The 14,667-nt window shown below is 36.2% G+C and overlaps 1 protein-coding gene across 1 annotated transcript in view; it reads right to left on the reverse strand.

Annotated features, from left to right (window-relative positions):
- Positions 1 to 363: 363 nt before the first annotated feature.
- LOC149775325 (TBC1 domain family member 10A-like) overlaps positions 364 to 14,667 on the reverse strand; it is a 123,383-nt gene continuing 109,079 nt past the window's right edge. The window contains exon 9 of the mRNA XM_089944037.1: positions 364 to 7,597. Coding sequence (XP_089800163.1) covers positions 7,475 to 7,597 — 123 coding nt within the window. The 3' untranslated portion in view covers positions 364 to 7,474. The remainder of the gene's footprint in view (positions 7,598 to 14,667) is intronic.

Here is a 14,667-nt window from a genome sequence, read left to right on the forward strand (position 1 = left end):
AATATTTTTAAAAATCCAGCTTTTTACACTGATTGTATTCTCTTGGCTCTATTGATTGCAATGATGTCAAAGTATGACATTTAACTAATTATTATTGGTAACTTGTGAGGGCCTCCAAAAGACATTTATGCAATATAACTACATCTTTTTCTCCATGCATTGTAATGGAAGATAAAAAAACAGGTTCATGTTAGAATTGTCAATTAACAATTACTAACTGACACCTGTTGGTCGGCAGGTGGATTTCAGAGATTCATCAATTTGATGTAGGTCAGGATAATGAAAATCCTCTGAATATGCTAAGATAAAATCATATTCTTGAAATATTTAATTTGCTCTCAGAGAATGGAAATGAAACTGGTGTTATTACAATTGTTTATACTGAACACAATGCACAAGTGCACACAATTTTATTCCCATTTTTCTCTAATCTGCATCATTTTTTGTTCATCCATGGAAAGTATAGACAGAGGAGAAAACTTATCACAGGAGACAACCAAAGTCAAACATGAAAAGAGAACATGTAGAATTGACAGCTAATTAATGACAGACAATGACATTGGTGTCTATGTAACTAAATCACAGTACATGATTCCCAATTAAAAGGACTCAATTATAAACTAAAGCAATGCTAATTAAATAACATAAAATATATGACAACTTCAGCAGGTATATATTAAGATTACAAAAATTTATGACATTTATAAAGTTTAACATGTGCTAACATAGCTCATATATATAGTTATTTCTCTAGCTGGATTAATATATGTACCTGTACTATGTTCATGAGCATAATTTGTAACTTTAATTTGTCTCTTACCACTTTATCTTTTAAAGGGTAATGAATATGTACAACATATTTCATATGGGACAAACAATTTAGGGATGAAACTTGCATCTGGACTTTAATGTATCACCTGCACTTATAGATAAATTTATAATACAACTATATGTACATTATATTCAAGCACTTACAAATCCACTTCAGCTGAAACATAAAATGAATTAAATGACAGACTTTCTGATCTACCAAACAATGACATGTACAAGTGCACAAAGTATTTACATTCATTTAAACAAAGATTGCACAATTGCTAATGTACAGAGCTTCAAAGTATGCCAATATACTCTCTAATAGTAAAGAAGTTAGAACACTGCGACATGAAATTCAATATTCAATCAACAATGATGTCAAATGATGAAATGCCAGAGAAGATGGCCACACCAACAAAAATTTGATTCTGCTTTTGGAAATTAAACTTTTTTGACAGAACATTCTTGAGTGATGGTGAAAATACAACCAATAACTGGATGAATGATACACAAGTTAACACAAATGAATCACAGCAAAAAATGCCCAGGTTATATATAAACCTTCAGTGAACCACAATGTCTTTGCATCGGACAACAGCACTCGTGGTGTGATCAGATAATGATTCACATGTAGAATCACCATTAATTAATGGTAATTAGTGTTACGTTTAATTTTTTAAAATAAAAAATTACTGACAGCCAGCCAGTGGTAGATATGCATATCTTGGGACTTTGCCAATGAAAGAAACAAAATGTGTGTTATGTGATGTATCATGTTTGCCATCTGAACTAAGGCATAACTTGTTTGCAATATGGCTTAAAATTGACTCCATAGTGGGCTTAAAGGTTTAAAAAAGAAAATACATATCACGGCATCAATTGCTGACTTCAGCAAGTGTATTATTTAGATGAGTAACTAACATGCATACAATTGGAAACGGCATCATAAACCCAGACCTAATGTGGGTAAACTATGCAGGTAAACTATGCAACAGTGTATCTCGATCAATGTAGTTTGATTAATGTTGTTCATAGGGGCAGGTATCCATACTGACAAAATTATATCAGTTTCATAAAATGGCATCACTGATCCAGAGTAAAGTTAGATTTACACAGGCTACAAAAAGTAAACTCGGTATGATTAGCTCTTGCTCCATTTTAAGATATGTGTATTATGTGATGTTTTGATTCATCGTCATAAACTCCCAGTTAACAATATGATGCATCTTTCAATGACTTTATGACCTCAACACTCATCTGCACTAACCAACATCAATCCACATGAACCAAAATAGTCTGGGAGAATCCAATCATAATATTTGTGAATTGAAACAAAGATAGATGCTATTTAAGTACTAAATATTTTAACAATTTCCTTTTTTCAATCAAAAAGCCCTCATAGAATTTACTAACAACTCTGAATGGGTGAATTAACCTCTCACTGTAACAAGCTTTCATTCTGCTATTAAGCACATGACCCACAGTGGATAAGAAATACTGTTTAGAATGATGAGCTTCATTATTTGTGGAGCTATCATCACTGATGTTCAGTGGTGGATCTTGATCATCACAATTTGTGCACAATTACAAGAAAAACACACTTTTACAATATTTTCAAAGTTAATTATGATTCATCAAATTTTAAACATGTTTCTATCAAGGTATTGCTCTTTCCTAACTGATGATAAATAAGATATTTCACAAGAATAAAGATTTTTTTTTCATTTTCTTTCTTAACTGAATTAGAATATTTTTAAAAATTATTTTCACCTTTTTTGATATGTATTAAGTGGGATTTCCTGTTGTTCCTTTATGTCCCTGAATATTTGCAGTTCAAGTGAAACAAGTCATAAAAAATTACAGTAAGTTATGAAAATTTAAAAACAGTATATTAAAGAGATTTTTTTTGCAAACCCATATCATAAATTAATTAGAAACAAATGTTCACAACTTAATTAAGATATTTACTGTTTTGCAACGTTTTCTCATAATATCATTAGATTCTCCACAATTTGAATTTTTTAACATAACATCAGCAATCAACTCGGGCAAGGTCTCACCATTGTCAAGTAAAATACTAATCAAGGGATTTACTGTGCAAGAAAGAAAGCATGTGGGTCTAATGATCAGGAGCTGTAGCTGTGCTTAATGATAATGTGTAAGGCTGACCGTCAAATTCAACTAAGGCATCATCAGTACCAAATTTGGTTAAAATCAAATAATCAAAGGATTTATCATGCATGGAAAGAGAGTGGGTGGGTCTGACAATTAGTGGCTATAACTCTTCCAAATGATGACATTGATGGCTTACAATTGGTGGCTATAACTCTACCAAATGATGACATTGATGGCTGACAATCAAATTTGGGTAGAAGGTCCCATCAACATCAAGCAGCATATCAAATTTGGCTGCAATCCTCAGGGCTGAAAATTAAGTAAGGTCTGACAATCTGGGACTACAATTCTGCTAAAGAATACCATTCAAGGCTTACAATCAAACTCGAGCAAGATGAACTCGGCCAAGGCCTCATCAGCATCAAACTGCACAACAAACTTGGTTCAAGTCTAAAAATAATTTGGTGAGTTACTGTACAGAAATAACAGTTGTAGGGCCAACAATCATGTGCTAAATAACTCTGCTAAATGATGCCACAGAAAGCTAACAGTCGAACTCTGCCAAGATCTCATCAATATCTAGTTGCATACCAAATGTGGTTGAAATACAAAAATAATTAAAGGAGTTATTGTGCAGAAACAAAAGTGGGATGAACAGAAGGATAGATAGATATGGACAGGCCAAATTTAATGTCCCTACACCACTCCCTTTTGTATGAAAAGGTAGGGACAATAAAGAGTATTAATCTGAACATAGTACATTTCTGAAAAAAGGTGATGGTAAGTACTTCAGTGTGATGCTAAATACTTAAGTGAGTCGAATCCAATTAACTCCAGATACACATATTCCAAGACAGCTGACATAAAAGATTATGTTATGATAAAAGCTTAAAGTAAATGTATTCCTTCTGAATAAACAATAAAAATACTCATCAAAATGTAAGAAAATTTAAAATGAAAACCACATTTCCTCTAACAGATCAGTCATGATTAATAACAAAAACATTAAAATTTAACCTTTCATCTCAAAGGACCTTCAAGCTCTGGAATGGTACAATGTCTGAGATGCTGCACAAGATTCCGGTGATTCAACTACAGAGTTCAAATCACTTCGTGTGTTAGCATGGCAGAGATATATGACTGGTTTAGTTAGCCTGGTATGAGATTACATGGTGAATAGGAAGAACTTTTAATTATGAGGTTTTTGTGATTTAGCAGTCCCCGAGTGATACTGCAAACTCAAATTCATTCTGAATTTACCACCTTAATTATCATATTCTCTCAAGATACACTACTGTACATACTTACCTTTAAGCTGGATTCAACTGCAATGATATATCAGGTCTGTTTTGTTTGTAGTTGGCCCTGACATATAAGTGAGTATATATGGTACAGGGTATGCATTCAAATTTACTCTGAACTAACTGATTCATGCAGTCACACAGGCAAATTATATTTTGCTGTTATTCAAACCCTAATGAACTGATGATTGAAAAAAGTGAACATATGTAACGAAGATGTCAGGAGATGAGCACGGATATCCAAAATAGACTGAATCAGATGGCCAAAGAATCATTTAAATTTGCCTTTTGTTTACCGAGAAACTAAAGTTGACTTTACTGACCAGTCTGAGCCAACCCATGATAATGATCCCTAGTATTGCCTATTGGAAACATACTGATCCCCAGTATTGCCAATTGGAAACATACTGATCCCCAGTACTGTCTGTTGGATACATACTGATCTCCAGTAGTCTACTGGATACATACTGATCCCTAGTAATGTCTATTGGGTACATATTGATCCCCATTACTATCTACTGGATACATACTGATCCCCAGTACTGTCTATTAGATATATATTGATCCCCAATACTGTCTATTTGATACATACTGATCCCCAGCACTGACAGATACATACTGATCCCCAGTATAGTCTGTTAAATATATACTGATCCCCAGTAGACTATTTGATACATACTGATCCCAAACCTGGAAGTAAAATACCTAATCCATTAAAATCTTTGTCTAGAGCTCTGCGACAGGTCAATTTGACTGAATCGAAGCCAAAGATTTTGCATGCCAAATGCTAATCCATCCTCATACCCTTACAAAAGAGTATACCAATAAACAACCATATATCATCATCACTGATATATCAAAAATACAAAATACATTGCTTCAACACAATCTGTTACTGTAATGCATACTTTTTTCTAAAGTAACAAATGAAAGACTTGGGGAAGGGATCACTGACAAAAATATCTTAGCTCTAATGAACAAGCCCTGAACATGAATCTCAAATACACTTAAAATTCAAGTAAAAGAACAGAATTTTTTTTTTTGTGACAACGAACCTTAATAAAGAGGTCCCCTCCCTCATAGTTATTTTCTCTGCAAAAAGAATTTTAACAATATGTTTGAGATTCATTTGTGAACAGAAGTTATAGTAATGACTGGAAATAATTAAAACAAGGTAACCATGACTTTGGATTTGGTAACATACTTCTGACTCAGATGTGTAAATATTTATAATGTAGGTACACCACATCTTTATGATTACAAAGATAACAAAGTTTGCAAAAAAAAGTTAACAAAAGCCCTAAAATATACAGATGTTATAATGTAGATGCACCTCATCTCTCTGACTACAAAGATTACAAGGCCTGCAAAAATGAATTATGTGGTTTTGGGTTTAATGTCAGCACATAATAGGCTATATATGGCAGCCAGTGTAACTGGCGGAGGAAGACCCTGTAAAAACACAAGTACCACCGACCAATGTGAAGTTACTGGCAGCTTTTTTCACATACCCACATTTGCCAAAGCTGAGACTCAAACCCATGTTGACAGAGGTCAAATGACAGTGATTGGTGAAGGTAAGTGCATTAGTCCACTCAGCCACTCGGGGCCCCACAAATAAGTTAACAGAAGCCCCAAAATATACAGATGATCTAATGTAGGTACACCTCATCTCTCTGACTGCAAAGATAATGAGGCGTGCAAAAATAAGTTAACAGAAGCTCTGAAATATACAGATGTCAAAATGTAGGTACACCTCATCTCTCTGACTGCAAAGATAATGAGGCCTGCAAAAATGAGTTAATAGAAGCCCTGAAATATACAGATGTTATAAAACATCTAAGAATGTCTCTAAAAATAATTCAAGTACTAATTCTTCCAGCTTAAATTTAGGCATACATATAAAAAGGTAATCCATTAATTAATGATAAATGTATTATTTTTAATTACTCATACTTTAAGCCTTCAAACTTTCCATTCCTCATTTTCCAAGCCAAGTTATTTTCCATTAATCATTTCCAAAATTATTTTTCAATAATCGTTTCCCAAGGCAAGATTATTTCACACACACAAGCAAATGTGAAGGTGTAAACAACACACAAGGAAAAATGAAATCTAATACTACCCACAGTATATCTAAACAGGAAAAGTGACAATTCCAAATGGGCAAATAAAACAATTCAAATTTCATCTGCTTATGAACAAGTAATCTTTCAAATGAAATTCAAAAGCCTAATTAAGGTTATTGTCAGTTAAATATGTCATCACCGGGGGCATACAGCATAGCTGGCAAGAAATCATAATAATGTTATTTGATCTTCAAGTGCTTTCAAAACATGCACACAGAATAGCAAAATAAGTTATCGCTATGTGACACTTTTTTGCCCATAACAAGCCACTCTTTTAAAAACTTGTATTTCAGCATCTATTATCAACTTCTCTGTTAATGATATGTAAATAATACCTTGATGCGAATTTTTATATATAAATATCCTATATTTAAGTTCAGACAGACATGTATGTACAATTTACTCTTTAAAATTACCTTTATTACAATACATATATAGTCATAATATTATATCAAATTCGGAATCTAACTCAATCAATTTTTTTCCTCAAGCTTACAGCAAAAAGAGTAATTTAATTATGTACAAAGACTAGAAGCTGTAAATAACACACATGACACTGCAACAACTCTATAGCACATGGTGATTACAAATTACAAGTGATGGAATGTCATCATCCTTGGAAAGTCAGGTCCCGTTTGCTTGTCTTTGAACTTCAGATTTGTGTTGTTCACTGATTTTTCTTCCTTGTTATTTTTCTGTTCAATTCTAAAGAGGAAAAGGAACATATAAAAAAAAAAAACAAAGAGAAAGGAGGAAAGAAAAGTTACGAGCTATATGAACAAGTCATCAAGTATGCACAGCGTGTTTTACACAGGCAAGTATATGTCCATCATTAGTCATTGGTATAACTGAGATTAATCAAACTTCTTTACTTTCCACAATAAAATTCCCTTGGTTCTTAAATGCCCCAAAGTCACACTAATCAAACTTTTAAAAATATCTCCAATCCAGGATACAACTCAATTTATGACTGAAAGTTAAGAAGAGTTTTTGCACAATCAATGGCTAACAATCTCTTTCCTAGAAATCATACCACATTTCTGTTACTAAACTGTATCCAACACTTGTTATGATCAAATGCAACTATCTAATAGTTCTCGTGTAAGAATTCTCATTTCATTTTCTTTTTGTTTTGCTGGAGCCAGGACGTGCACCTTTTTCTTTGGCTGCTTTTCTCCTCTGTACTTGTTTTTGGTGTTCCCTTTCCATGTCTCTTTCACTGATGTTAAGCCGCAAGGACTGTAGAAAAATAAAGATGGATGGATATTAATACAAGAAGCCCAAGAAAAACAAAATGGCAATACGTTATTTTCAATCTTTTTTGCAAACGTAAATCTTCTTAGTAGAAATTTTATGTCCGATAATTTAATGGATTTTTGGGGGGAAAATACAAAGTGGTATGTACAAAAAATTATATGATACATTTAAATAATTATTATTTTGATAACTGGAGTGTGCACGAAAAATTAAAGGGTACAAAAAAATACATGAAATATGGTTAAAAAAATTGGAAAAGATTCTGATATAAGAAAAGAATAATTTCTAACAATAAGCTGTCAATATGCCACTAGATTTCAATTCTAACTTGGCCTGAAAGTCTGGACTTACCCAAGAAAAATCATCTTTGTTAGTTTTGTAGGAGAAAATATTTAGTCAGAAAAATGTACAATTCAAGATCCAGATTGGAACTACAAAACAATTTAATGATGATAATGGCATCAATGTTAATCTTTTGGGTCCATTGTGGGTCAGGTTCATGATTAATCTTTTGGGTCCCTTCTGGATCAGGTTCATGATTGATCTTTTGGGTCCATTCTGGGTCAGGTTCATGATTAATCTTTTCGGTCCATTCTGGGTTAGGTTCATGATTGATCTTTTGGGTCTAATGTGGGTCAGGTTTATGATTGATCTTTTGGGTCCATTCTGGGTCAGGTTCATGATTAATCTTTTGGGTCCATTCTGGGTCAGGTTCATGACTGATCTTTTGGGTCCATTCTGGGTCAGGTTCATGATTAATCTTTTGGGTCCATTGTAGGTCAGGTTCATGATTGATCTTTTGGGTCCATTGTAGGTCAGGTTCATGACTGATGATTTGGGTCCATTGTAGGTCAGGTTCATGATTAACCTTTTGGGTCCATTGTAGGTCAGGTTCATGATTACTCTTTTGGGTCCATTGTAGGTCAGGTTCATGATTAATCTTTTGGGTCCATTGTGGGTCAGGTTCATGATTGATCTTTTGGGTCCATTGTGGGTCAGGATCATGATTAATCTTTTGGGTCCATTGTAGGTCAGGTTCATGATTAATCTTTTGGGTCCATTGTAGGTCAGGTTCATGATTAATCTTTTGGGTCCATTGTGGGTCAGGTTCATGATTCATCTTTTGGGTCCATTGTAGGTCAGGTTCATGATTAATCTTTTGGGTCCAATGTAGGTCAGGTTCATGATTAATCTTTTGGGTCCATTCAGGGTCAGGTTCATGACTGATCTTTTGGGTCCATTGTAGGTCAGGTTTATGATTGATCGTTTGGGTCCATTGTAGGTCAGGTTCATGATTAATCTTTTGGGTCCATTGTAGGTCAGGTTCATGATTAATTTTTTGGGTCCATTGTAGGTCAGGTTCATGATTAATCTTTTGGGTCCATTGTAGGTCAGGTTCATGATTAATCTTTTGGGCCCATTGTAGGTCAGGTTCATGATTAATCTTTTGGGTCCATTCTGGGTCAGGTTCATGATTTATCTTTTGGGTCCATTGTAGGTCAGGTTCATGATTAATCTTTTGGGTCCATTGTGGGTCAGGTTCATGATTAATCTTTTGGGTCCAATGTAGGTCAGGTTCATGATTAATCTTTTGGGTCCATTCTGGGTCAGGTTCATGACTGATCTTTTGGGTCCATTGTAGGTCAGGTTTATGATTGATCGTTTGGGTCCATTGTAGGTCAGGTTCACAATTAATCTTTTGGGTCCATTGTAGGTCAGGTTCATGATTAATCTTTTGGGTCCATTGTAGGTCAGGTTCATGATTAATCTTTTGGGTCCATTGTAGGTCAGGTTCATGATTAATCTTTTGGGTCCATTCTGGGTCAGGTTCATGATTTATCTTTTGGGTCCATTGTAGGTCAGGTTCATGATTAATCTTTTGGGTCCATTGTAGGTCAGGTTCATGATTAATCTTTTGGGTCTATTGTAGGTCAGGTTCATGACTGATCTTTTGGGTCCATTGTAGGTCAGGTTCATGATTAATCTTTTGGGTCCATTCTGGGTCAGGTTCATGATTAATCTTTAGGATCCATTGTAGGTCAGGTTCATGATTAATCTTTTGGGTCCATTCTGGTTCAGGTTCATGATTGATCTTTTGGGTCCATTGTGGTTCAGATTCATGATTGATCTTTTGGGTCCATTGTAGGTCAGGTTCATGATTGATCTTTTGGGTCCATTGTAGGTCAGGTTCATGATTGATCTTTTGGGTCCATTGTGGGTCAGGTTCATGATTGATCTTTTGGGTCCATTGTAGGTCAGGTTCATGATTAATCTTTTGGTCCATTCTGGGTCAGGTTCATGATTAATCATTTGGGTCCATTGTAGGTCAGGTTCATGATTGATCGTTTGGGTCCACTGTAGGTCAGGTTCATGATTAATCTTTTGGGTCCATTGTAGGTCAGGTTTATGATTAATCTTTTGGGTCCATTGTAGGTCAGGTTCATGATTGATCTTTTGGGTCCATTGTAGGTCAGGTTCATGATTGATCTTTTGGGTCCATTGTAGATCAGGTTCATGATTAATCTTTTGGGTCCATTGTAGGTCAGGTTCATGATTAATCTTTTGGATCCATTCTGGGTCAGGTTCAAGATTAATCTTTTGGGTCCATTGTAGGTCAGGTTCATGATTGATCTTTTGGGTCCATTGTAGGTCAGGTTCATGATTAATCTTTTGGGTCCATTGTAGGTCAGGTTCATGATTAATCTTTTGGGTCCATTGTAGGTCAGGTTCATGATTGATCTTTTGGGTCCATTGTAGGTCAGGTTCATGATTAATCTTTTGGGTCCATTGTAGGTCAGGTTCATGATTACTCTTTTGGGTCCATTGTAGGTCAGGTTCATGATTAATCTTTTAGGTCCAATGTAGGTCAGGTTCATGATTAATCTTTTGGGTCCATTCTGGGTCAGGTTCATGATTAATCTTTTGGGTCCATTGTAGGTCAGGATCATGATTGATCATTTGGGTCCATTGTGGGTCAGGTTCATGATTAATCTTTTGGGTCCATTGTGGGTCAGGTTCATGATTCATCTTTTGGGTCCATTCTGGGTCAGGTTCATGATTAATCTTTTGGGTCCATTCTGGGTCAGGTTCATGATTAATCTTTTGGGTCCATTCTGGGTCAGGTTCATGACTGATCTTTTGGATCCATTGTCAGTCAGGTTCATGATTGATCTTTTGGGTCCATTGTGGGTCAGATTCATGATTACTCTTTTGGGTCCATTGTAGGTCAGGTTCATGATTAATCTTTTGGGTCCATTGTAGGTCAGGTTCATGGTTAATCATTTGGGTCCATTGTAGGTCAGGTTCATGATTGATCGTTTGGGTCCATTGTGGGTCAGGTTCATGATTAATCTTTTGGGTCCATTGTAGGTCAGGTTCATGATTGATCTTTTGGGTCCATTCTGGGTCAGGTTCATGATTAATCTTTTGGGTCCATTGTGGGTCAGGTTCATGACTGATCTCTTGGATCCATTGTCAGTCAGGTTCATGATTGATCTTTTGGGTCCATTGTGGGTCAGATTCATGATTACTCTTTTGGGTCCATTGTAGGTCAGGTTCATGATTAATCTTTTGGGTCCATTGTAGGTCAGGTTCATGATTAATCTTTTGGGTCCATTGTAGGTCAGGTTCATGATTGATCGTTTGGGTCTATTGTAGGTCAGGTTCATGATTAATCTTTTGGGTCCACTGTAGGTCAGGTTTATGATGGATCGTTTGGGTCCATTGTAGGTCAGGTTCATGATTAATCTTTTGGGTCCATTGTAGGTCAGGTTCATGATTAATTTTTTGGGTCCATTGTAGGTCAGGTTTATGATTGATCGTTTGGGTCCATTGTAGGTCAGGTTCATGATTAATCTTTTGGGTCCATTGTAGGTCAGGTTTATGATTAATCTTTTGGGTCCATTCTGGGTCAGGTTCATGATTGATCTTTTGGGTCCATTGTAGGTCAGGTTTATGATTAATCTTTTGGGTCCATTGTGGGTCAGGTTCATGATTAATCTTTTGGGTCCATTCTGGGTCAGGTTCATGATTGATCATTTGGGTCCATTGTAGGTCAGGTTCATGATTACTCTTTTGGGTCCATTCTGGGTCAGGTTCATGGTTGATCTTTAGGGTCCATTGTAGGTCAGGTTCATGATTAATCTTTTGGGTCCAATGTAGGTCAGGTTCATGATTAATCTTTTGGGTCCATTGTGGGTCAGGTTCATGACTGATCTTTTGGATCCATTGTCAGTCAGGTTCATGATTGATCTTTTGGGTCCATTGTGGGTCAGATTCATGATTACTCTTTTGGGTCCATTGTAGGTCAGGTTCGTGATTAATCTTTTGGGTCCAATGTAGGTCAGGTTCATGATTAATCTTTTGGGTCCATTGTAGGTCAGGTTCGTGATTAATCTTTTGGGTCCATTGTAGGTCAGGTTCATGATTAATCTTTTGGGTCCATTGTGGGTCAGGTTCATGATTGATCTTTTGGGTCCATTGTAGGTCAGGTTCATGATTAATCTTTTGGGTCCATTGTAGGTCAGGTTCATGATTGATCGTTTGGGTCCATTGTAGGTCAGGTTCATGATTAATCTTTTGGGTCCATTGTAGGTCAGGTTCATGATTAATCTTTTGGGTCCATTGTAGGTCAGGTTTATGATTGATCGTTTGGGTCCATTGTAGGTCAGGTTCATGATTGATCTTTTGGGTCCATTGTAGGTCAGGTTTATGATTAATCTTTTGGGTCCATTCTGGGTCAGGTTCATGATTGATCTTTTGGGTCCATTGTAGGTCAGGTTTATGATTAATTTTTTGGGTCCATTGTGGGTCAGGTTCATGATTAATCTTTTGGGTCCATTCTGGGTCAGGTTCATGATTGATCTTTTGGGTCCATTGTAGGTCAGGTTCATGACTGATCTTTTGGGTCCACTGTAGGTCAGGTTCATGATTAATCTTTTGGGTCCATTGTAGGTCAGGTTCATGATTAATCTTTTGGGTCCATTGTGGGTCAGGTTCATGATTGATCTTTTGGGTCCATTGTAGGTCAGGTTTATGATTGATCGTTTGGGTCCATTGTAGGTCAGGTTCATGATTAATCTTTTGGGTCCATTGTAGGTCAAGTTTATGATTAATCTTTTGGGTCCATTCTGGGTCAGGTTCATGATTGATCTTTTGGGTCCATTGTAGGTCAGGTTCATGATTAATCTTTTGGGTCCATTGTAGGTCAGGTTTATGATTAATCTTTTGGGCCCATTGTAGGTCAGGTTCATGATTGATCTTTTGGGTCCATTGTAGGTCAGGTTCATGATTAATCTTTTGGGTCCATTGTAGGTCAGGTTCATGATTAATCTTTTGGGTCCATTCTGGGTCAGGTTCATGATTAATCTTTAGGGTCCATTGTAGGTCAGGTTCATGATTAATCTTTAGGGTCCATTGTAGGTCAGGTTCATGATTACTCTTTTGGGTCCATTGTAGGTCAGGTTTATGATTAATCTTTTGGGTCCATTGTAGGTCAGGTTCATGATTAATCTTTTGGGTCCATTGTAGGTCAGGTTCATGATTAATCTTTTGGGTCCATTGTAGGTCAGGTTCATGATTGATCTATTGGGTCCATTGTGGGTCAGGTTCATGATTAATCTTTTGGGTCCATTGTAGGTCAGGTTCATGATTAATCTTTTGGGTCCATTCTGGGTCAGGTTCATGGTTAATCTTTAGGGTCCATTGTAGGTCAGGTTCATGATTAATCTTTTGGGTCCATTGTAGGTCAGGTTCATGATTTATCTTTTGGGTCCATTGTAGGTCAGGTTTATGATTAATCTTTTGGGTCCATTGTAGGTCAGGTTCATGACTGATCTTTTGGGTCCATTGTAGGTCAGGTTCATGATTAATCTTTTGGGTCCATTGTAGGTCAGGTTCATGATTGATCTTTTGGGTCCATTGTAGGTCAGGTTCATGATTAATCTTTTGGGTCCATTGTAGGTCAGGTTCATGATTAATCTTTTGGGTCCATTGTAGGTCAGGTTCATGATTCATCTTTTGGGTCTATTGTAGGTCAGGTTCATGATTGATCGTTTGGGTCCATTGTAGGTCAGGTTCATGATTAATCTTTTGGGTCCATTGTAGGTCAGGTTCATGATTGATCTTTTGGGTCCATTGTGGGTCAGGTTCATGATTCATCTTTTGGGTCCATTGTAGGTCAGGTTCATGATTTATCTTTTGGGTCCATTGTAGGTCAGGTTTATGATTAATCTTTTGGGTCCATTGTAGGTCAGGTTCATGATTAATCTTTTGGGTCCATTGTAGGTCAGGTTCATGATTAATCTTTTGGGTCCATTGTGGGTCAGGTTCATGATTGATCTTTTGGGTCCATTGTGGGTCAGGTTCATGATTAATCTTTTGGGTCCATTGTGGGTCAGGTTCATGACTGATCTTTTGAGTAAGTGTAAGTACTGAAGAATTTTTTGAGCTCTACAAAAATGTTGTGTATTACCGCTTTTTTTGAAGGAACAAAAGCTAAGCGTCTTTTTAATGACTGAGGTTCAGTTTTAGTTTGAATGGAGAACAATATTTCTCTCAACTAATAGAAAAGACCTAAAAATTGAAAATAGAGATATTGCTCAATGGGTCCCATTTTGCAATGATTTAGAAGGCCTGTCTTCTGAATAGTCACTACATTTTGCAATGATTTAGAAGGCCTCTCTTCTGAATAGTCACTACATTTTGCAATGATTTAGAAGGCCTGTATTCTGAATAGTCACTACATTTTGCAATGATTTAGAAGGCCTGTCTTCTGAATAGTCACTACATTTTGCAATGATTTAGAAGGCATGTCTTCTGAATAGTCACTACATTTTGCAATGATTTAGAAGGCCTGTCTTCTGAATAGTCACTATATGGTGTTCTGACAGTTACTTCTGGGCAGTTGGTTTGGTTCGGATTTCTTTTTAAACGTAGCTTGAACAACTTTTCAGTCATATTGCTACGATGTCTGCAGTATGGCAGTTTATAGTGAGGTCTAACTTTGGGACATCATGCTGCAGACATGTAACATGATGTCCCACCCAGTCACA

Source organism: Sinohyriopsis cumingii, chromosome 19 (assembly GCF_028554795.1).
Source record: "Sinohyriopsis cumingii isolate HCF-2022 chromosome 19, ASM2855479v2, whole genome shotgun sequence".
In the NCBI taxonomy this organism is placed as follows: domain Eukaryota; kingdom Metazoa; phylum Mollusca; class Bivalvia; order Unionida; family Unionidae; genus Sinohyriopsis; species Sinohyriopsis cumingii.